A 21797-nucleotide genomic window follows, 5' to 3' on the forward strand; every position below is an offset into this window, starting at 1 on the left:
TATGTATGTGTATATAGGCTGATAGCATTCTGCTTGTGCAAAATGGATTGCTGATGTGCAGCTGATGTGAAAAGCATGAGTGGCAGTGAATATGTTTTACTTTTTTACCCCTTTGAAACGTGCTGGCAGAAGTCATTAACATCACAGTATTACCACAACTGGAGGTCACACTAACGTTCATTGCAAATGTCTCCGTGTTTAGTGAAAATATCAGTAACCTTTTTTATTGAAGTGCACCAGAACCCGAGCTACGCCCCTTGCTGTGAGATATTTGTACACTCGCTGACCACAGTGCTAAAGGGTTATGGAATAACAAGCCGTTCCATGCATTATTGATGTCTTCCACAGTGAATCTGTTCGGAATAATAACAGCCATTTCCCAGAGCCTCATTACTGTGTGTTTTTAAAGCATGTGTTTGGTCGCCATGGACACCACTCTCAGAATCACCCCCTCCCCCTCCCCCATTGATATTCAGGTCATGCACAGCACTTGCTGTTTTTAATTTTCATTTCATCATAAGCGCTTTAAGATGTGTTGCCAGCGTTTATTTTCAGTTTTTCCTGTGGACCTCTTCAGCACCACTCCTGACAGGACAGATGCCGCAATTAATCACGAAGGGAAGAGAATTGGGCATCGCTGCCACATTGAGCTGAAGAGCCAATCACTTCATGCCGGACTGACCCTCATCCGAAATTACAAACGCATTTGAAGACCAACTAATTGAGAACAAAATTCAGTTTGGAAAATTCTGTCAAGCTGCGGTGAAATATGTGAAGGCACATTTTTGTGTGTCTCTGAATAAAAAACATCCTTCCAGTGCATGCTTTTGATGTGTTCTTCTTTTCACAACTGCCCCAACCCCCCATAAACACCCAACCCCATCACCCCCCTCACCAAGTCCTTTCCAAGTCCACCCGCTCCAAATGCTTATTGTGGATTTATGATAATTAGTGTTTGCTATCTTCCCCTCCCCCTCTTACCATTTCTCAGAACGCCCACAACCCTAACTCCCTCCCACCCCACCCCTTACCCACCCTCCTCCACCCCCACTCCAGGGGCCATCTTAGAAATGTGGCAATTCAAAACAGAGCAAGAAAGAAGAGTCGGATTCAGAGTCACTGGTCAGTGAGAATGGGACTGTTATTGAGACAAGTAGCAGTTACATGCTAACCCTGTCCAGTCTCTACACTGATTTTTTTTTTAAACACACACAATTACAAGGGTACTCAATTGTAATCACTGAGAAAAACAGTACACACTATCATAATGGCAACATGAACCCTCTGCAGAGGACTGCTTTATAGAAAACATACAAATGTTGCCTCTGGCTTGCTCTGAAGTGATTTTGGTGCTAAGCATAGACATTTTATTTATATTTTATTTTCAAATGGCCAACATGGAAACAGGATGAGATGCCTCGTACAAAATTATGGCTAATATCATCTTAGAAATGAACTGATTCTTTGAAATAAATATTTGTGATTGTTTTCTTTTTTTTAATTGCAAACAAAGAGACACAAAGAAATATATAATACTCCATACAAAATTATGGCTAATATCACATTAGTTACGGAATGTCTCTTGTTTCTTGAGTGGCCAAGCAAAACTGAAATAAATTTGCCTATTGAGAGCTCAAAAATATCAGATTCCATACTTAAATGTGTTTATTCTATGGATAGATTTTTAAAAGCAGTTGATTTCTTTAAATCTGTAAGCAAAATACAAACAAATGAATTGCCGCTAATGTAACTCATAAAAAAGTATAAAAGAGCAGAAATGCACTATGTGATATAGCAATCCACAGGTCAGTTTACCAATGTTTTAATTAAAGCCTCACATATTAAAACTTTACACAAGGTGATATGAAAAATGTACATCTTTTTCTCTTTTATTTTTACAGAATCAATTACAGCTGGCACAAAATACCTCCAATGCCTTTTTCTGTTGGCTTTGACAGTGCAACGAAATGTCTCAGCTAAGTATCTTCTTTATCTTCTTCTGCCGTACGATAAGTTTGTGGTATCAAGGAATAGTGTAAAAATACATTAATCATGAAACCATCATCAACCTACAACTGGAATTTTGTTTCCCCCACCCCCATAAAATATGCACTTTATTTCACAAAATGAAAACAAATAGAAACATAATTTAAGTTCATTAAACATCTGAGGTAAAGACAAATACATAAAAGGAGGATTTATTTCTATTTTTGGAGTGCCATTTACACACCTTTGAGCAAATAAGCTTAGACCTGCTCAGATTTCTCTCTCTCCCTTCCATACACCAAACAGTACAGCAGGTATGGGGTACAGTCTGACGACGTACTATGACTTAAAAGTATCTATGACAGCCTCTGGACCCTCTGTCCAGTCTTCTTCCAGCAAGACACCATACACTGTCCTTCAGTTCCCTTTTTGTCCTCAACACTTGATAACAGAGGATGAATGTGCTCATACGTCACTTGGTTTGAAAAGCGTTTTGAGTTGATCATTGAGTTGATCATTGAGTCCCCTCAGGTAACTGTTGAACAGCTAGATCTACAGGAATGTGGGGTGGGGGATCGGTTAAAGAGAGAGGATATCGGCGGTCAGGGAGAGAAAGAAGAAGTTCGACAAAACATACTGGCCAAGGAGGAAACAACCGTTTGAAAAAAAGAAACGTGTCGACCACTGGGCTTTGTACCTGTGTTGTTAAACTCAGTTCTGGTGTTCACCTTTTTTATGTAAAAATGTCTCCTTCAGGATGTGTCATCCACCGAGGTCAAGCCTGTGCAGTTTTCTGTTTGAGATCCGCTCGCTTTGCCAAGAGCTGGACGAAGCACTGGCAGCAACGTTGACCTCATAAATAAAGCTTTGTTAAATAAAACCGGGGCATGTGTCCTTGATGGAAATCACTGTCTGTGTCTCACCAAGCTTCGCCCCAAAAGTTCATTTTTAAAATCGACGACTGAGAGAAAAAACAGAGCAAGACTAACATTACATACAAACAATAATCGGGCACTCAGCAACCAGCTTTCTCATAGCGCAGCCTATTTTATAGACAAAGTCCAGCTTAAGATATTTCCCCCAGCCCACCCTCCCCAACCCTCGTTTTTTTACACATCTGAATATCCGTCTAGAACAATGGACAGTTCTTTGTAAAACATTCTAATTCTTACACACTTCTTAAGTGCAACTTAGAAAAGCAACTTGGAATGATGCTTTTATTTTTCTTCCTCTATTCCTCCACTCTGAAATAGGATTGACCGCACGTGTGTGTGCATTTTGGCTCAGTAAATGCTGACTTGGGAGAGGGCGTGGGCCTGGATCTGCGAGGGGTGGTGCTGCGGAGGGGCCGAGGCTTGGGCAGGGGCTGGGCTGCCTAGCGTGGACGAGTGGGGGGTACCGGGGGAGTGTTGGGCAGGGGAACACTGAGACTGGTGCTGCTGCTGTTGCTGTTGTTGCTGCTGCTGCTGCTGCTGCTGCTGGAGATGCTGCATCTGCTGCTGGTGCAGCTGATGCATTTGCATGTGCTGGAGCTGCAATTGCTGCTGATGCTGCTGCTGCAGATGTTGCTGCTGATGCTGCTGCTGATGCTGCTGCTGCTGCTGCTGTTGCTGCTGCATGTGATGCTGCTGAAGCTGCTGCTGGAGGTGGTGCTGGAAATGCTGATGCTGCATCTGCTGCTGGATCTGCTGGTGGTGCATCTGCTGCTGCTGCATCTGGTGGTGCTGCAGATGCTGCTGCATCTGCTGCTGCTGCTGCTGGAGCTGCTGCAGGGACGCATGCTGCTGCGGTGGGGGCTGTTGCTGCACGCCCGGCATGGGCGGGCTCATCTGCGACCCCGGCCCAGATACCTGTGGCGGGCCGCCGCCGCCTCCTCCCATGGCCCTGCCGCCTGGGCCCATCTGGCCGAGCAGCTGCGACGGGATGCCGCCGGGCATGTTCTGGTGGGCCACGGCCACCGAGGTGACGATCTGGTTGCCGCCCATCTGCAGCGGCTTTGGGGCGATGGCTCGGGGCAGGGCCTGCTGGAGGGCCTGGGCGGCGGCCGCGGCCGACATGGAGGGGTGCTGGTTGAGCGGCGAGGGCAGCACTAGGGCAGGGGACAGGGTGGTGGAGGCCAGCGTCTGCTGTACAGAGCGGATGGTCTGGGCCTCAGCCGACTCCGCTGCCGCCTTGAGGTGAATAAATAGAACACTTCAGTTGGGCATTTCTTGACGTAACACACATAGACGGTACACTACATGATAGATAGATAGATAGATAGATAGATAGATAGATACTTTATTGATCCCCAAGGGGAAATTCAAGTGTGATAGAAACACAGATGCACTAGCATGGGGTGGTGGTGGTTTAGACAATATCACAATAGCTACCACTATTGTACCCCTAAGCAACAGAATTAACCCCGAGAAACTGTAATTCGCTCTGAATAAGAGAATCAGCTAAAAAATCAGACAAATAATATATATAACAATATAATAATTATACAATATAATAATTTAAATAATATAATATTGGATGCATTTTTATGGAATTGTTTGTGCCTCAATGTTAAGCTAGGGGATAAATATGGATATTACAGGAGGATGATAGATGGTAGAGGATATGGATTAATTTAGAATATGTAAATATCAGTGAAGACATTAAAGATACCAGCGGGCATGGAAATGTTGCTGAATACCTCACAGATGCAGCGAGTTAATGAGGCATGTGGCAGAATGTGAATCTATAATTTAGGATCATTAAATGCACTCGCTACTTGCTATTATTGCACTTCCACAGTGGGAGAAAAAAATGAGAGAAAAGATCTCACCTTTGAGACCAGACTGGCACGGTAGGCTGCGAGGGCCTTTAAATATTCCTTTTTGGCAGCTTCTGTTTTGCTTTTGTAGACCTGAGAAGACAAGAAAGAAATTGGTGTGAAAAACAGGCAATTAACAGCACATCATCTTGTAGTGTGTGCGTGTTTATGTCTGCTCCACCTGGAGGCTGTGGCATTGCAAAATGATTTAAACAGGGACACAATTAGGAGCCGATTTAATAAATCCTGAAGATCTGACACCGGCACTGCCTAGCATTGCTAAATGGTTTTATACAGTAAATGAGAACACAGCTAGAAACCTCATCCAAATAGTTATTGGTGGCAAACAACAGAATAACATTTTAAGGGCAAAATATATTTTCTTCAGGATTCAGGTCAGGATTCAGGTCTCAGGTTATTGGGAACTGAGCATGTTGTATTGTTTTTTTTAACAAAGAAAAGATAGCAGTAGACAGCTAGCTTTTACCATACATTTTTAGCTGCGGTTTATACATTGATTTTGCCAAATGTCTTCAGCTATGAGGTTAATGCAGGGGGGGGGGGAGCAGTTAATATGGTATTCATATGTTTTTTTTTTTTTTTGTAACTTGCATAAAACACTGTCCTGCGGCTTATACACAATGCGGCTAATACACAGGAAATGACTGTAGGCTAACTGAGGAAACAAACTACAGCCACACAAATAGTACCTGTTTCTGTTCCTCTGCCAGACCGTCCCACATGGAGGCCACAATTTTGGACACCTCCCCGAAGGTGGCGTTGGGGTTCTGACCCTTAATGGCGGCCTGGGTGTCTCTGAAGAAGAGGGCGTAGGCCGAGACGGGCTTCTGGGGCTCGTTGGGGTCCTTCTTCTTCTTCTTCTTGGGGGTCTTGGGCTTCTTCCCGGCATCGGGGGCTGGACGTTTCTCCCCGGTCATCTGCTGTAGAGAAGAACAGATGTAGGATGTTAGTGATTTCCTTGGGCAAATATTATCCAGAAAATGTTTGTTTTCCCATCACATTTACTCCGTCAGTAGATACATGTTTGGTTCAAGTAACATTTAATCTAAAACACAGCACCATGTAAATGTCCCTTTTAACCAAACACAATGACTTTGGCAAACCAGATAATAACATAGTCGATTTGACCTTTCCTGTGTTCTCTAAAATATCACTGGCACAATAACACAGTCAGAAGATATCCCTTAAGTGCGGTGAAGAACCGCTTCAGGCAAAATGTCAATGAAATTTGTATGTATGTATTTGGAGGGAGCGGTACTGGCATCAGTTAGGGAATTCTGTTCTTGAGTATTGGTAGTTGTGAAAGTAAAGAAGAGTCACTCACTCTGTTGCCTTCGTCGCCTTCGTCCTCGTTGATGGAGCTGGAAGGGGAGGGCGTGGCCGACTTGCTGGCAGGCGGGGATGGGGAGGTGTGAGCGATGTTGGGCCCGCTCATGTTCATTCCCAGCTGAGCGTTGAGCTGGGACTGGTTGATGGTGGTCAGCTGGTTCCGCGACATCATACCATTGGGATTGTTCATGCTGATGATGGACCGCATCACCATGGCTGGGTTGGGGCCGTACTGGCGAAGGTGGGCCTGCCCAATGTTCTGCAAGAGAGAGGAAGACAAAGGCAACATATGTAAGCATACATCACCTCTGATTTACGGCTGCCTGTCAGCATCTGAAGAGATATTATTTTTTATATCACCAGTCTTATTATTTCACATAAAAGAAAGCTCCTACAGAATGCGAATCCTCCAATTTTTCTGTTGCTACTGGACTGCCAAACCATTACATTATAACACTAACAGAATTCCAAGTAATAGCTTTTCACAGAAGTCTCGCCATAGCTCTGGGTTATTCTTTGCCACACCCTTGGGACCCAAAGTGAAACACAGTCCTGTCTGCCAAGCGCTTGGACACGTAGAATAAAACACAAAATGCAGACACACTAAGTACAAGGGAGGCCTTTTGGATTTGTGTTTTACAAACAGAAATCATTCAGCGTGTATAATTTTTGTGAATTCTTCCTAGAGCCTTGAGCATTGAGTTTGTGACAAAGGAACAAAATAAAATCTCAAATACGAATGACTCAAATACGGATGACATTCTTTTGGCAGCTGTCATACATAATGCTGTCAAAATCCAAATTTGATACATGTGTAAGGATAAGATGTGAGAACTGAAAGATACTCATTTTCCTTTTCCACATAAGCATAATAGTTGAGTATAATATTCTATAATTTTCCACTGTATGTTTTGCTCTCTCTCTCCTCCTCGTTTTTATATGATTTGTGATAAAGCTTTTTCGTGGACAAAAGCTCTTAGTGGAATGTGGAGGTGAAGTGTTTGCATTGATTGCACGGCCAGTGAAATTACACAACCTGTCACTCTGGCTCAGTTTAGACCGATCAGGAGGGCAGAGGCACTGACAAAGAATCGCACAAAATAACCCAGCCCAACAACGGCGACGACAACAACAACAACAACAACAAAAACAAGAATGAGAGGGGAAGAAAAGAAGTGATGATTTGTTCTCCCTCAGCACATCCATCTGGCATTCAGCAGCGCAAACTCAATCTCCCCCAATGTCAACACATCATAAAGCTACGCACCTGGCCATATTGAAAAGACCTCATGAACTCACTCTCCGACACACACGCACACACACATACAAAAACAATATTTCTAACACCTTTTCAGACACACCCATAAAAAAAACATATTGGATTTGGAGTTGCTGTCTCTCTCTCTTGTCTTAGATGCCAAATCCATGACTTGATTGTGATCACAATCTCCAAAAGGCAAATATGGTTCTGTTGGTGTTCCAAAAAAGATTCCACACCACGAGGCACTGAGAGATGAACCGTGGCATCGCCACACATTTCCACAACAATGGCGAGCACATCGATGACTTTGATTAGAGCGGAGCGATGCCATTAGCGTGAGTGATTTGAGATTGACTTCTCTCCAGTTTTTAAAGTGCCATGCTTGATCTGATAGTATCATTGTCATTCCCATTACCAGGGAGCAGTGGAGGGCTAGCCGAGGTCTCGGCTCATAGAGAACATCAAAGATGCGCGCACTGTGCTCATTAGCAGTGGCCATCTGTAGAGAAGCACTTCTGCACAGCCCCAGAGGTACCATTCCACTAAGAGCAATGACACATTGTGCAAATTAGGTAAAATGTACTTTTTTTTTTGGGGGGGGGGGGGGGGGGGGGGGGGTCGGTTTAGATAATATCTTGTCTTTGTTTTAACTTAAGCAGACCCACACTTATGAGTGTGTGTGTGTGTGTGTGTGTGTGTGTGTGTGTGTGTGTGGCTCGGTGGTATACTAACAGTTTAATTATCCTAAATGGGCCATGCTTGTTTTATAGACTACCGTCACTGATGGGTTTCCTCAGTATGATCGACTAAGGAAAAAAAATTGCCACTCTGTCAAGTGAGTCAAAATCATTAGAGTAATTAATATTATGATTAAAGCCTCTCCGCACTGACTCCACCGGCCGTGGTTGATATGGAAATGAGAAACGACGGAGCAGAACTTGCCGCTTCCTGACATGGGTGCTAACAGCGAGGGAGGGGGGTCTGAGGCGGAACATTTTCTTTAGCCACAGTGTTTTTCTGCGAGTGTGTGAGGTGTGCGCCTGTAACAGATCTGTTTATTTATGTCCTCCCGCCTCGGTCCCCATTTGCATTTTGATTGGAACACGGGAGTCACAGCAGACATCTAAATAGATACTTTGATAGTCATCATAAATCTGGAAATAAGGCCTTATCCTGAGTGCAAAGAGGCCAGATGTGCCCTTTGTGTGTGCGTGTGTGTGTGTGTGTGTGTGTGTGTGTGTGTGTGTGACAGTATGTGGGATGGAGGGAGTGGGTGTTTACGTGTCAATACGTATACATGTGTGTGTTCATGTGTGCATGTGTCTCTCTCTCTATCTCTCTCTCTCTCTCTGTATAACAGAGGTTTTTTGTAATGGAAATACTGAAGATGGATGCACACACAGCACACTCAATGCTTTTAAACGCTGCAGTCTGAGGCTGCTATAGAAACCTGCAAGCACAGGGGCAACAACGGCAACAATCGCCTGTCAACTGGCCAGGCCATGACAAACACACTGGCAAGTTTGATAGATGACTGCTCGCCCCCCAAACTTCAAATACTATCCACTGGCCCTATATCAAGGGCTGATGGAACAGCACTAAAGCCCAGCTACAATGGTCACAGCTCCACTTCACAACACACAGGCTAATAAACATAACAGCTGGAATGAAAAATGTAATATTAGTCACTGCAAAGTATGCGGATAAAAATCTAAAGAACGATGTCAATAAAAAAGGGGAGCCGTGGGTCTGTTCTAAAAGATTTGGGGAGGTGGAGAATTTTTATTAAAAGCAGCACTGCGAGAGCTGTAACAGGCTGAAAAGAATGTTAACAAGTTCAATTTCCATTCAATCAGCCGCAGTGCTCTTGGAAATGTTCCATTGGAGGAGAGGGGTAAAATCATCTATATGGTAATTATAAGGATGAATCCCCCAGTAACTTTTGCCAGCATGAAAGGTCAGTCCTATTAAAGATAGTTTATCAGTCCCCTGCACATATTCCTTTACTGTGCTTTTTAAACTACAAAACGATTTTATTTTTTCTCTCAGTCTTTCTCTCTCTCCCCCCATTTATGACTACCTGCAGAAGTCAGTGCTTAAGCCAAATAATAAAAATGGAATTTTGAATGCTGGCAAAGGCTATAATAGTGTGAAGATAAATTGTTTTTGCTCTCTGCACTCCCCTGTTTCATACTCTATACACCTCACATGTTGTGCTCTGCATACTGTCTTTGCTTCTTTTTCTCCTTCCATCTCCATGCTTAAGAGAAATGTTATTCTACCTTCTACATTGCTTTCCTCTGGTTGACCATTGGGGTAGCAACAACAACCACCTCCACCAACCCCTTCTCTTTCCACAACCAACCCCCACACTCCCTTTATCCTTCCCTCCTCAAACCAGCTCCATCGCTCTCTCTCTCTCTCTCTCTCCCCTCCCCCTCTCTCTCTCTCTCTTCTCTCCCGGTGCACTGTGGGTATTTAAAACTTGTTCAACATGATTTCATTTCATTTCAAGCACTGCCTGAGAAAACTAAATTACAGAATCAATCACACAGAAGGTCAGCTTGAGACTTCATTACGAGTATTGCATGCCTGCATGAATATCTCTCATTTCTGACTGACCCAATATGTCACAATAGCTGTCTGCTAGAGCAGGAGAGAGAGAGTGAGAGTGAGAGAGAGAGAGAGAGAGAGAGAGAGAGAGAGAGGAGAAGAGCGAGGGTGGGGGGAAAAATCCACTTTCTGAAATTGATGTACAACTGATGTCAGTGCTAGTCAGCTTGGAAGGGAGATAACAGAGGTGTTAAAAAACATGGTTTCTGCAACACCGGTCATATTTTCCATTTTATTTGAGATACAGCAGCCTGTGACCTGTCGCTTTCTTCTCAGGGTTTTGTGTGAGGGAATTGTATTTGCAGACAAACTGGACAAAAATCAAGAGTATTTATTTGTATACTCTGACAGGCAAGGATAGCCCATTAGGTAGCAAACACAGAGAAAATCACCATGTACTGCAAGTCTGCAAACAACTACAAATCAGATGACATAAATCTACAACAGCCCAGCTGGGTTGTTATGATGGCAATTGCTGCATGTCGACAAACATCTCACAAGCCAGCAGACTAATAGTAGGATTGATTCGGAGAAATAAAAACAAGATGTGCGTGTTTGATTTTGGCTTGCACAAACACTGCATCTGAATACACTTATGAAGTAGCGGGGAGCAGGGTTTCAAGGCCAGTCCAAGACAATGTTTTTATAATCTGTAATCCCATGGAGAGGAAGGCATATTGTGTATAACAATGCCATGGGCTTTAAAATAAATTAACAGGTCTAGTTCCACGGAACAAGCAGCATGGGACAGAGAGAGGGATAAGAGAGAAAGAGAGAGATAGAGTGAGATAGAGAGTTAGAGTGAGTGCTGTCCACACCAATCTTGGCAGCGCTACCACCAATGGCAAAAGCAGTGGGGGCACAACTGAAACCGAATCAAAAAACCAGAGGGACTCATGCTGGGAGACAAAAATGAGAGTCAGGAGCTTGTTAGGGCAGCAGATTAAATAAATAATGACTTCAGATTCAGGCCTTGCCAGACGTCTCCGCAGCTGAGAAGTGTATTTTGCTTTGTAGGGGCCACAGCATCTGTGGCCAATTTGCAAGACATACGCGGGGCATTAGGGATTGCAGAATTAGCGGAACACTTGGCAGCGCGGTCGCTCAGAAGGGCAAGTGAAAGTAGCACAGGTACACTGTTTATTTTCTCCCCCGTTACAATATGGCTTGTATCACGGCCCGGCGTACTCACAAAGCCGCAAGAATGTCGCTTTGAAGCTTTTAATGAAACGAGGCTGGGCTCTCTGAAGAGAGGTCTCATGGCAGACTCGCAGCAGAATGGTTGTTGTCTCCCCCTTTCTGCCAATCTTCGGTTTCGAATGTGAGCCCAGTAAGATTCAAAATAAGATTGAAATATGAGCAAAATGGATTTCGCTCACACAATGTTGTCCTTGGCTGCAACACGTCTGATATAGTCAACCCACTGGATAGCACATGAAAGCCCTCGCTATTGGGCATTGGAGTGTGTTACTTGCTCAAATCTTTCTGCCTTTTCATGAGTGCGACAATGAGGGAAATCAGTGGGATTTCAGTGCATTGTCTTTTGGTCGGAGGGGTTTTTGGAGGGAATCAATCCCATTTGCTCGTCTGAATGAATGCCACTGAAGAAAAAGAAGAAGAAGAAGAAGAAGGCCTCTCTATGGCTTTTTTTTCCAATGTGCGATGGGTGATAAAGTGGCAGCCCAGAGCCCATGCAACAGACTCTCTGCCACCAGGCGAAAAAGGGAAGAACGCAGCGCCTCCCATTCTTCTCCCGTACTTTTTAATAGAGTCTCCATACAATCAGAGACATGAGGCATGCAAATGGCGTTAAAGGAGGAATAATGTTTGAGAATCAAATCTAATCCTGCGCCGAGTTGTGAGAACAGACAGCGCCCGTAATTGTGTCAAGGTTCCGTTTCTTCCAGATGTAGAAAGCTTAACTGACCATGAAATGAAAATTCTTTAGGCAAAAGCCTTCAGGGACTCACTTATGCAGGGCAGATATTTTAAAAGCTGCAATTATTTTTACACGCCAGCAGCACGGAAGGTGGGGGAAAAAAGCTATAAAATTTTATAGTGCTTGCCCATATTGGAATGTAAATAAATATGCCTAATATCAGGGCGCAATTCGCCATATGTGTGGAATTGTGAGGTTTTGAGACCCATTTAAATAAATGAACAAAGTGATCATGAGGCTAGTCAGAAATGTCAGAGTCTGCCTTTCCCCTCAAAACCTCCACAACATCAAAAGCACAACATAGTACCCAAACCATGGCTCAGCTCAGGCTAGTTCATTCCTTCTGACAGTGGCTGCCTTTCTGAAACAGTGCTTTTAATGCAACTAGACAGACTGTGACATTTTCTCCTTTCTTCTTTTTCAGACGTCTTACCCTAGTCTGTGGCATTTCAAGAAAAGTCTCTCTATTTTAAAAATCAATAGCCCAAAGTCCCCAAACACATTAAATGTTATGGTTACCATGTAAGTGATTATTTGGACTGTTATTATGAAACCTCGCTCAATGTCAACAGCATTGCTATAAACGGCTGAGCTCTCTAACCCCTGTTTCTCGTGGCTAGTAGTACCTTGTGTTCTAGCCATGGAGAGACCACACTCGCTATTGGCCCTGGAAAATGCTGGAGGTCTAGACAATGCCCTGCCACTCATGCCAGCGCCCAGCTGTAAAAACAAGCTCTGGTAACGCTTCACGTGGCTGCAGAAATGAACTCTGTGTCAGCACTCAACAGTTGCTTCTAGAAATCCCCACCAATAATGTATGAGTGTGCCATATGGTGCACGGTAGCTGAGGCACAACGCTCACTTCTCACTAATAGAACTGGATGAGGTCTGTCATGAAGGCAGCACAACGCTGTGTTTGCATCAGCTGTTTTTTTTTTTTTTTTTACTCGGGACACAATGAGATCTTTGGTTCCTAGGCTGTCAGGATTATATCTGTTATGGATGCGCCTGTATGTTTATTTGCATGTGTTTTGTTTTTTGATGTGCCAGGTCTGTTTGTGTTTGTCGAGAGCTCACCATGGGCAACAGGCCTCCGTCCTGGTTCATCATGTTGCGGGAGATTGTGATGGAGGGCAGCTCCAGGCTCTGAGGGGGGAACTGGGGGGTGAAGTTGCCCCTCTGTGGAGGTGGGGGCTCGGGCAGGTTGGGGAAGGGCGTGTCACCCTCTGACAGGCCCATGCCAGACTCCGTCTCCGGAGGAGGGGTGATGGGGGGGATCTCGAACTCCTCGTCGCCCAGGCTGGGGGTGTGGAACGTCTGCAAAGGGGTAGAAAAGGTGATGGAAAAGGTGGGGTGGGGAGGAGAGGGAGGATGAGGTATAAATCAGACACAAGTTTCATTAAAGTACGAAGGCATACAACTGCAAAGAAAAACACCCTCAACACCAAACTCAAATGCAAGACAGTAAAAACTAAACCCGCAATACACTTGACAAAAATATAACTTAAAACATGAATTTTTGCCTGGTATGGGGGATATTAGAAGCAAACATGTCAAAGCGCTAAAATATCGGCCAGCCATCATGGGAGAGGGAGAAACGATGAAAACCTTTAATCTGGGGGCTGGGAGACGCTCGGCAGAAGTGTAGAGAAAACGACATGTCACAGGGAGATGGGCTTAAAGAACATTTCTCCAGATTATTATGCTTGGCCAGAAGTGTTTTTCTTTGTTCCCGTCGCTTGCACTCTTAAATCTGCTCATCAAACACGCTAATCCCGCTGCCTTCGAATTAAAGCTGTTGGTCACACTTAATTTGCTTAGTTTGGATTCTCCAAGGCGGGACTTGCTCACCTTCTCCTCTGGTCTTGTCTTCTACAACTTCCTGCAGTCTCTCTCTCTCTCTCTTTCTCTCTCTCTCTCTCTCTCTTTCTTGCTCTCTCTCTCCCTCTTTCTATTATCTACTAGCATTCCAGTAAAGTGCCTTGTAAGTCCGCTTTAGGGGTAGGTGTTTACCTGGCATACATAGACACACAGGTTTGTCTATGTATGCGTCTTGAATACAAACATAGTATCATCATCTCCATCCGTGTTTGCTGTGAGACAGTGCTCAGTCATCATTTTGTTGGGTGTAATGTATCACTAGAATGAGCCCACAACCACTCTTTCTCTTTCTCTCACTTATTCTCACTCTCCATCCCTCTCTTTTCTGCTCTATGTTCAGTATTGTCAATTACAGCCAGATAGGACATCTAGAGGCGTTCTCTTCTCCTCTCGCTGTCACTCTCTAGCCTAAGTTGTTAGAGGAGAAAAACACTGTGTAGGCAGCAGAGGGAATATGCCAGCATAGCCCTTGATTAGAGTGTATTAATGTTCCCCTTGCTTGCTTTAGCACACAGACACTTGAAACTAATTCACAGCCTCCTCACAAATGCCGCCTTGACGAGCCTGATGAATTCCAGTGGTGGTGGCAGCTAATAGAGTGGAGTGCCTTTCTTCTCTCTCTCTCTCTCTCTCTCTCTCTTTCCTTCTCTCTCTCCCGCACTCTCTTTCCTTCTCTCTCTCTCTCGCGTTCTCTTTCCTTCTCTCTCTCTCTCTCTCTCTCTTCCCCCCCTCTTGCTGTCTCTCTGTCTCATTTGTATTACAGCTCCATCCAAGTCTAACTTTTTCTGACACTTTATTTCCCAGCTGTGAAATCGTCTCTGGTTTCTGCACTGAGGCCAAGCCGAGTGGAGCATAGCGCAGCGTAGCGCGGTGCGGCATGTTCGTCTCCAGTCGACCCCCTTCGCCACGCCTGCAGGTTTGCACATCGCAGTGGACGCATTAGCAGCACTTGAAACTGAAACCATCGCCCACCCCTCACTCTTCACTGCACTGTTTTCCAACCCCCCCCCCCCCAAACACCCACACACACACCCACACACACTCCCACCCACCATCCTCTCCCTACTAGACCAGTAGCTCCTGTGTCTTAAAGCACGTTTCTTCTCCCATCCCCACCCCTACACCTTAGCCCCATTACCAAGCGAGCTAATCGAAACAGGGAGGGAGCTATGAACTATGCATGCGAAGAAGGAAAAGGGGGGGGGGGGGGGGGGGGGGGGGTGGATTCAGCCGTGGGGGGGGGGGGGGGGGGGGGATATTCAGCCGTGACTCAAGAGTGGGAAGAAGAAAGGGGCAGCAGCAGCGGCAGCAGCGGCACATGGAAGTGATCAGGGAGATCAGATCATAGCAGGCCCGGCGCCAAGTGTTGAACCTGTCATTAACAAAAGAATGACGTGCTGGGGAAACACTGGGCTGTTTGTTTGGCCCTGTCCCACAACCCGCCGTGGGGATAGATTCAAAAGGAAGGCAAGCGAAAGGGAGGAGGTGATGGAGGAGGAGGAGGAGGACGTGGAGGTGGAAGAGGAGGAGGAGGAGGAGGAGGGGGGGGAGTCATATTCATTTGCTTTACTCCGTGACCTTTTCCTTCTCTGCAAGAGATGGGGAGTTGCTCTGAAAAGCAGGTTTTCTTGTTCAGCAGCGGACCAGCGAGAGGAGTGTGTGGGGGGGGGGTGGAGAGCGCGGAGGGAACAGTAGCCCGTGACCTGGTTCAGAGGGCCCTGAATAAAAGCCATAAACAAAAGATCTGATACAACATGCAGAGATAACAAGGTGAGGTTAGGTGAGTTTCTTTCTTTCTTTCTTTCGCTCTCTCTTTTTCTCCTGGACTCTTTTTTTTTCCACCATCACCCCTTCTCTTCTGCTTCTTCAGAATCAAAACATAACAAATGTGACTCTGACCTTTTAGACAAACAAAGACCTGCCTCTGCAAGAACAAAATGGGGGTGGGGTGGGGTGGGGTGGAGAGGAGAAGGTTCTACAGCCCAGCTCTGAGTCAGCGGGAAAAGAAAAAGGAGAATGTGTAGAGTGGGTGGAGTGGGTGGAGGCACAGTAAGCATATTATAAAAGAGAGAACAAGTGATATCTCTATCAGAGGACCTCCGCAGTTTCTCCATCTCCCGTCAGTAATGATGATCTGAATGAACATCTGTACAGACGAAGGGGGGGGGCTGAAAATGAAGATGTGAACTTTGGGCTTGTCTGGAGTGTACGGAAGGTGTCGGCTGTCAACACAAGTCCCTTTCCGCGGGGATGAGGTGCAAGAATAAGGATATCGCCTGGTGGAGCTGAGACAGAGTTGTACCACACTGCCTGCCTAGTGTCACTTCACATAAAGCCTGCCTAATTCTAACGTTGGGAGCAGCTTAGGGACGCTGTTGCTGCTGCTGCTGAGTGTGTGTGTCTGTGTGTGTGTGTGTGTGTGTGTGTGTGTGTGTGTGTGTGTGTGTGTGTGTGTGTATGTGTGTGTGTGTGTGTGTAGGTGTGTGTGTGTGTGTGTGTGTAGGTGTGTGTGTGTGTGTGTAGGTGTGTGTGTCTGTTTGTGTGTGTGCTCATGAGTTGGTTTGTGGTGGTGGTGGAGCTTGGGGACTGATCTGAGATTAAGTGATGCACAATCCACTTTCTTCACGTCAGCAGCTTGATTATCCATTTAAATTGCTCTGAAAGCTCAGCGCAGGCATGCAGCAGGGCCAGATGCTGGCTGGCTCGCTTGTGTGATTTGGGTAGGGTTGTGTGCGTGTGTGTGTGTGTGTGTGTGAGTGTGTGTGTATGCATGTGTTTCACTCGTGTTTGTTTGTGTGTGGATGTTCCTGGCAGTGTGTGTGTGTGTGTGGATGTCTGTGTGTAATGGGTGTGATGTGTGTGAATGGCAACTTCTGTATTTGTGTGTGTGTGTGTGTGTGTGTGTGTGTGTGTGTGTGTGTGTGTGTGTGTGTGTGTGTGTGTGTGTGCACGAGTGTGTGCGATCTGATGCGATGTGTATCTGTGTTTGTGGAGTGTTTGCTGATTGTGGCTGGTTCAGCTGGCACACGCCGCTCAGATGGCGAGGCGGAGAGGATGGCAGGACGGCAGTCATAAGAGACATGCCCGGCGGTGGCAGTGAAACCCTCGCCCGAGCCACCCAGCATAACTCAACAGCCACCACGGGCATCCCCAAATAATCCCCCTTACATCTGTTCAGCATGAAATAACCGCTGCTGCCCAAAACAAATACCTACGCAAATGATGAGGTAGGCAAACAGGACATTATGAAACCATTGTTGAGTTATGCTGGTTGGCTCAAGTGCGGAGTTATAAATCAGAATTTTGGGCCAGAGTAAATGAGTATTCTTGTCAGTTGCCACTGACTGTAGAGGAGTTGGAGGAATGAGTTGGACATTTCATACCCAAGTCTCTTCCAGACCAGAGGAAGTGGTGGGATAGAGCTTTTTGAAGCAATACCCTCACTTTCTCAATAAAGTTTGTAATCCGATTCAACGATGCAATAACTGGGACTTGTTAGAGGGAGCAGCAGGCAATTACAGCCTATAATAGGCTGGGGATCAATAGAGGAGGGACAAAGCCGAGTTTCCAATATTGGTGAGGCGGAGAGCTACGCCGCTTGGATGACATCACCACTGGGCCCCAGCAATGAGCATACCTCAAATTTCTGCCATCGCAAAATCCATTTCAGCATATTTATAAGTAATTACATGTGTCTAATTTGATTGCTTGAGACAAGCGATACTGCTCGACGGAACTCAATCTGCGCGTATCGGTTTCCGTTTTGGAACGGCTCCCTGCTAAAACGTACACTCTCGGGCAGGGGAGCCAAGGTCATCTTATCAACCATGCCCAAGTGCATAAGACAGTGATACACGATCCTTCCCAAACACCCACGCGCTTTCTCTCTAGAAGCAAAACATTTTATTTCAGCTTAGCTTTTATTATTTTTCATTTTGCAGATGTATTTTGAAACAGATTAACGTTAAGTAAACAAGCGAAGCTCGAGAAATAAACAAATGACCTGATACAGAAATGGCTCATTGCCATTAGACAGAAATGAGATAATACATTAAAACACGTGTGTACTGTTAAGCACTTCTCTCAGTGGAGGGGGGAATTAAACAATGCCTACATGAGCACCATTTTTTGAGATGTCAGTGCTGGCAGATCAGGCATTTGTCACTGAGTCAGATGCGTTTTGGCTGGAGCTGGTGTAGACTCCTGACCCCCCCACCCCACCCCAGTCCACCCACTGCACCCAGGACCCGGGGGCTGACACATTAAGTAGATTAATATAGCGTTACAGTGGAGAGAAAACTCATTTCAGTGTGAAATTACACAACGCTGAGTGGAAAGTCTCTTTTAATACCACTTCTGCTCAGGTTCCAAGAAACAATGCTTTGCAGACACTCAAAAAAAAAATCCCCCAGCTTTTCGTTAGAAAGTACAACAACAACAACAACAACAAAAAAGTAACACCGAAATGAAATCTCTTTCCCTGATGCCGTTGCACTTTTAATTTTTAAAATGTGCGCTACAGTGCAACACCATCTGCACCATGACAGAGGAAACAGTTGTTCCTTTTGATAAAATGCAAATGAGTTGGGGAGGGGTGGGGGGGCTGTTCTCTCGAGTCCACCCAGCCCCCACTGCTCTCACAAGAGGCCTTCACAGCTGGGGCTGGCTGTCTCAGCTCATTGCCACAGCTCCGGGTCCGGCTGGCCAGCGCTCAGCACAGTAGAAGCGCTCCGATCCGGAGGGATGCAGCCAGTTGGATCTAACGTGGGGGTAAAATTATACTTGCCCCGGCAGGTCCAGTTTCACGGCTCGAGCCGCAAATCGGAGAGGAACTGGGCTGTAGCTACCGTGAGGCTCGGCTACTGTGGGTATACTGCTGCCGAGGCGAAGCCGTATGGATGCTATAAGGTCTCTCTCCCCCCCACCTGGGATTTGCATTGGAAATGCTTTAATGGGGAAGGAAGCACTATGTGCAATGCCTGGGCTTGTTAACAATGGTTGCTATGTGAAAGTGGAATACAGCAACACAAAGGGCGTTGAATCACTGTGTGAAAAAAAAGAGCCCCCTCTCTTGTGTAAGATCATTTTTTCCTTTTAAAAAGAATAACAGCATAGGCCAGAGCTGTTGAAGTGCAGATGAGATGGGATGATCAGATGATGCCGGCGTTTCTGTCACTATTCCAGCGTCAATGAAAGAGCTGCGACGCGGGCCAAGGGGGAGCAAAAAGTCTATTTTGAACACAGCTGGATCATAATTTACTCCAGCCTCCAGAGGACACGAACCCAGTGAGACTGGGAGTCAGAGGGAGAGAAAGGATGAAACTAAAAAAGATTCAAGACAGTAAAAGAGGGGGACAGAGAAAGAGGGAGAGAGAGAGAGAAACAGATAGAGAGAGAGAATTTAGAATGTATTTTTCAGACGTTAGCTCACTGATTTACAGTAGCGCATTATTCAGACTTATCTCTAATGACAGGAGATGGCAATTGAGGCAACCCTCCTATGACAGAAAATGCCAAAAATATAGATTTTTTGGGGTGGGGTGGGGGGTGAGCAGTGACACGCGCATCAGCAGAGTCTCCTTGATCACGTCTCCCAACGAGCCTGGGAACAGGTGTTTACAGACAAACTCTCTGTGGTGTCGGCGTCAGACCCCCCTCTCTCGCTCTGTCTCTCTCTCTCTCTCTGACGGCTGAGTTCTGTCAAGGCAGATGCATCACTCACACACACTCACGCCTGCTTCCTCCAAAATCCATGATATTACACCAACTCAAATTGAACACGAACACCCATAATCCCACCCCAACACACCTCCCAGGCTCCCGAGCCATGACATCACGAAAAATAGCTGTTAAGATACTGCGCCACCGCGATGGAGGCTGTATGAAGAGACGGGGTCAGGCGAGGGGAAAACACTCTCCACAAAACACACACACACACACACACACACACACCCAAAGCCCTACAGAAATGGGATCAGTGCATCTTCCACTCAGCTTTGCTTTATTTGGACACTTCACACACAGCTCCAGTGCATCCGAGCGGAGGAGGACGCTGGTTGAGGGAAGATCATTTATCACTGCGGGCCCCAAACAGCCTCGCAGCTCCCAGTGACGATGCAACCACATGTCGCTGTGTTAGCGTTGTGAGCAGATGGCCGCACATTGCGACACACCTTATGTTTCCCTGACAAAGGCCAGTGCTGCTGCTGCCGCTTGCATTCCTCCTCACCGTATTTCCATACAGCCACCGCCCAGGCCAGGCCCAGACCATAGCGTCTGCTGTCCACATCTGACCTCTCCACGCGCGGGGGGGGGGCGCCACTGCCGCGCCTGAAACTGGGCAATCTGGAGCAACGTGTTTCAAGAGGCTCCCGAGGTCCGCTCTCCGTTTCAGGGTCAAGAGAAAGGGATGGAAGGCGGGGGGATAGAGATGCAGATGGAGGGATAGAGAGAGGTCGTACAGAGGTGATGTTTGTGTAGAGGGGGAACCTGATCTTTTGTGTACCCGGCGAGTGACTCTTGCCTGGCACAGGGACGATGCTGAGCTGGAGGTGTTGTGTCAGGTTAATGAGGTAACTGTTTTTGAATGAGGTGTGAAAGGCTGTGCTGTGATAGGGAGGAATACTACTAAATAAGATAAATACTCACATCACCACCCGGGAGCAGGCCTCCGTTGGCTTCTGCCATATTCATGTAGTTGTTGTTGTTTGCAAACTGTGTGAGGGAAAAACAAAAACAAAACACATGTTAGTGGCCCTCTAAGAACGATGTTTACACAGTGACGCACACTTAAGACATTCCTTTTCTTCTGAGGGACTATGGCCACAAGCAATTAAGCTCCAGCTGAAGGAGCACACCCTAAAATAAATCCGTGCGGACAACCCTAGTAACAGTCTTCTCTGTGTTTACATACGATGTTCACCTCTGGCTCTGCTCACACACGGGCAGAGAGCCGCCGCATTACTCCATTGTGGCCTGCGAGACGCATGAGAGGCTCGGCCAATTCAGCGCAAGGTAATGAGAATCCGGGCTCAGTATTCATGCCTTATGGGATGCCAATTAAGGATGGGTTTGCATCACAAAGCAAAGGATCGAGATGCACCAGCAGGTTATTAACTTCAAGTAACCCAAGGGGTGGGGGTTGGGGGGGGTGACTCGGTCGAGTAACAAAAACAATGATGGGGGAGTGAGGACTGGAGAAGCATCCTGAGAACATGGAGCTGTTTGGGGGTCCAGACTAGTGGCTGGAGAAAGGTTTGGTGTGGATGGGCTATTTAAATAGGGCATGCTTAAGAGGGCAAATGGAGGAATAGCATGGTCCTCACAGGCTGTTCGTCCCCACACCCGCTTCACCCCATCCCCCCACACCAAACACACACACACACACACACACACACACACACACAAACACACACCCCTCGTCCTCAGGCCCGTTCCCTCTTAAACCCACACACACAACCCCCTAGCAGAATGGCAGCCACTTCCTTTCTTCTGAGACACAAATGCACTGACAGGTAGGAACAATGGCACACAGAATGAAGAATTATGGGACGGCAGCTGGACTCTGGAGCACAATGGGCCTCTCTGTGACCGAGCAACACAAACCCCAACCTACGCCAGGGGAGCGCAGGACAGAGAACAGGGACACCGAGAACTTTGGGTTGCATCTTCATGAGGAGTTTGGAGAGACAACGAGAGAGAAATAAAGAGAGAGAGAGAACGAGGACATAAGGAGAGACTCTCCCTCCACAATTTCTAGAGGCTTGTCTAAACGGAGCTAAACTAAACTAATCGTCTTTTGTGTATTCATTACAAAGACTTGCTGACAGACATAATGAATGCAAAGGAACTTGAATAAGAGGCCTGTATGCACACACATGATGGAAAAAAATGGTGTCTTATCTTTCTCTAGTCCAAACAATAGCAGAAACAAATTAAGATCAGAGCAAAATGAGAAGTGGATTAAT

At 46.2% G+C, this 21797-nt stretch overlaps 1 protein-coding gene across 2 annotated transcripts in view; it reads right to left on the bottom strand.

The window, feature by feature from the left end:
• Positions 1–3087: 3087 nt before the first annotated feature.
• Positions 3088–21797, bottom strand: part of tox3 (TOX high mobility group box family member 3) — a 42695-nt gene continuing 23985 nt past the window's right edge. The window contains exons 2-7 of one of the 2 annotated variants that reach the window (XM_042062412.1): positions 20479–20544; positions 13027–13266; positions 6132–6395; positions 5497–5724; positions 4799–4879; positions 3088–4157 (exon numbers count right to left, since the gene is read on the bottom strand). In XM_042062412.1, coding sequence (XP_041918346.1) covers positions 3270–4157; positions 4799–4879; positions 5497–5724; positions 6132–6395; positions 13027–13266; positions 20479–20544 — 1767 coding nt within the window. In that variant the 3' untranslated portion in view covers positions 3088–3269. Of the gene's footprint in view, positions 4158–4798; positions 4880–5496; positions 5728–6131; positions 6396–13026; positions 13267–20478; positions 20545–21797 lie in introns of both variants that reach the window. The other variant, XM_042062411.1, reaches the window with a different exon arrangement.

This window comes from Alosa sapidissima, chromosome 14 (genome assembly GCF_018492685.1).
Source record: "Alosa sapidissima isolate fAloSap1 chromosome 14, fAloSap1.pri, whole genome shotgun sequence".
Classification (NCBI taxonomy): domain Eukaryota; kingdom Metazoa; phylum Chordata; class Actinopteri; order Clupeiformes; family Clupeidae; genus Alosa; species Alosa sapidissima.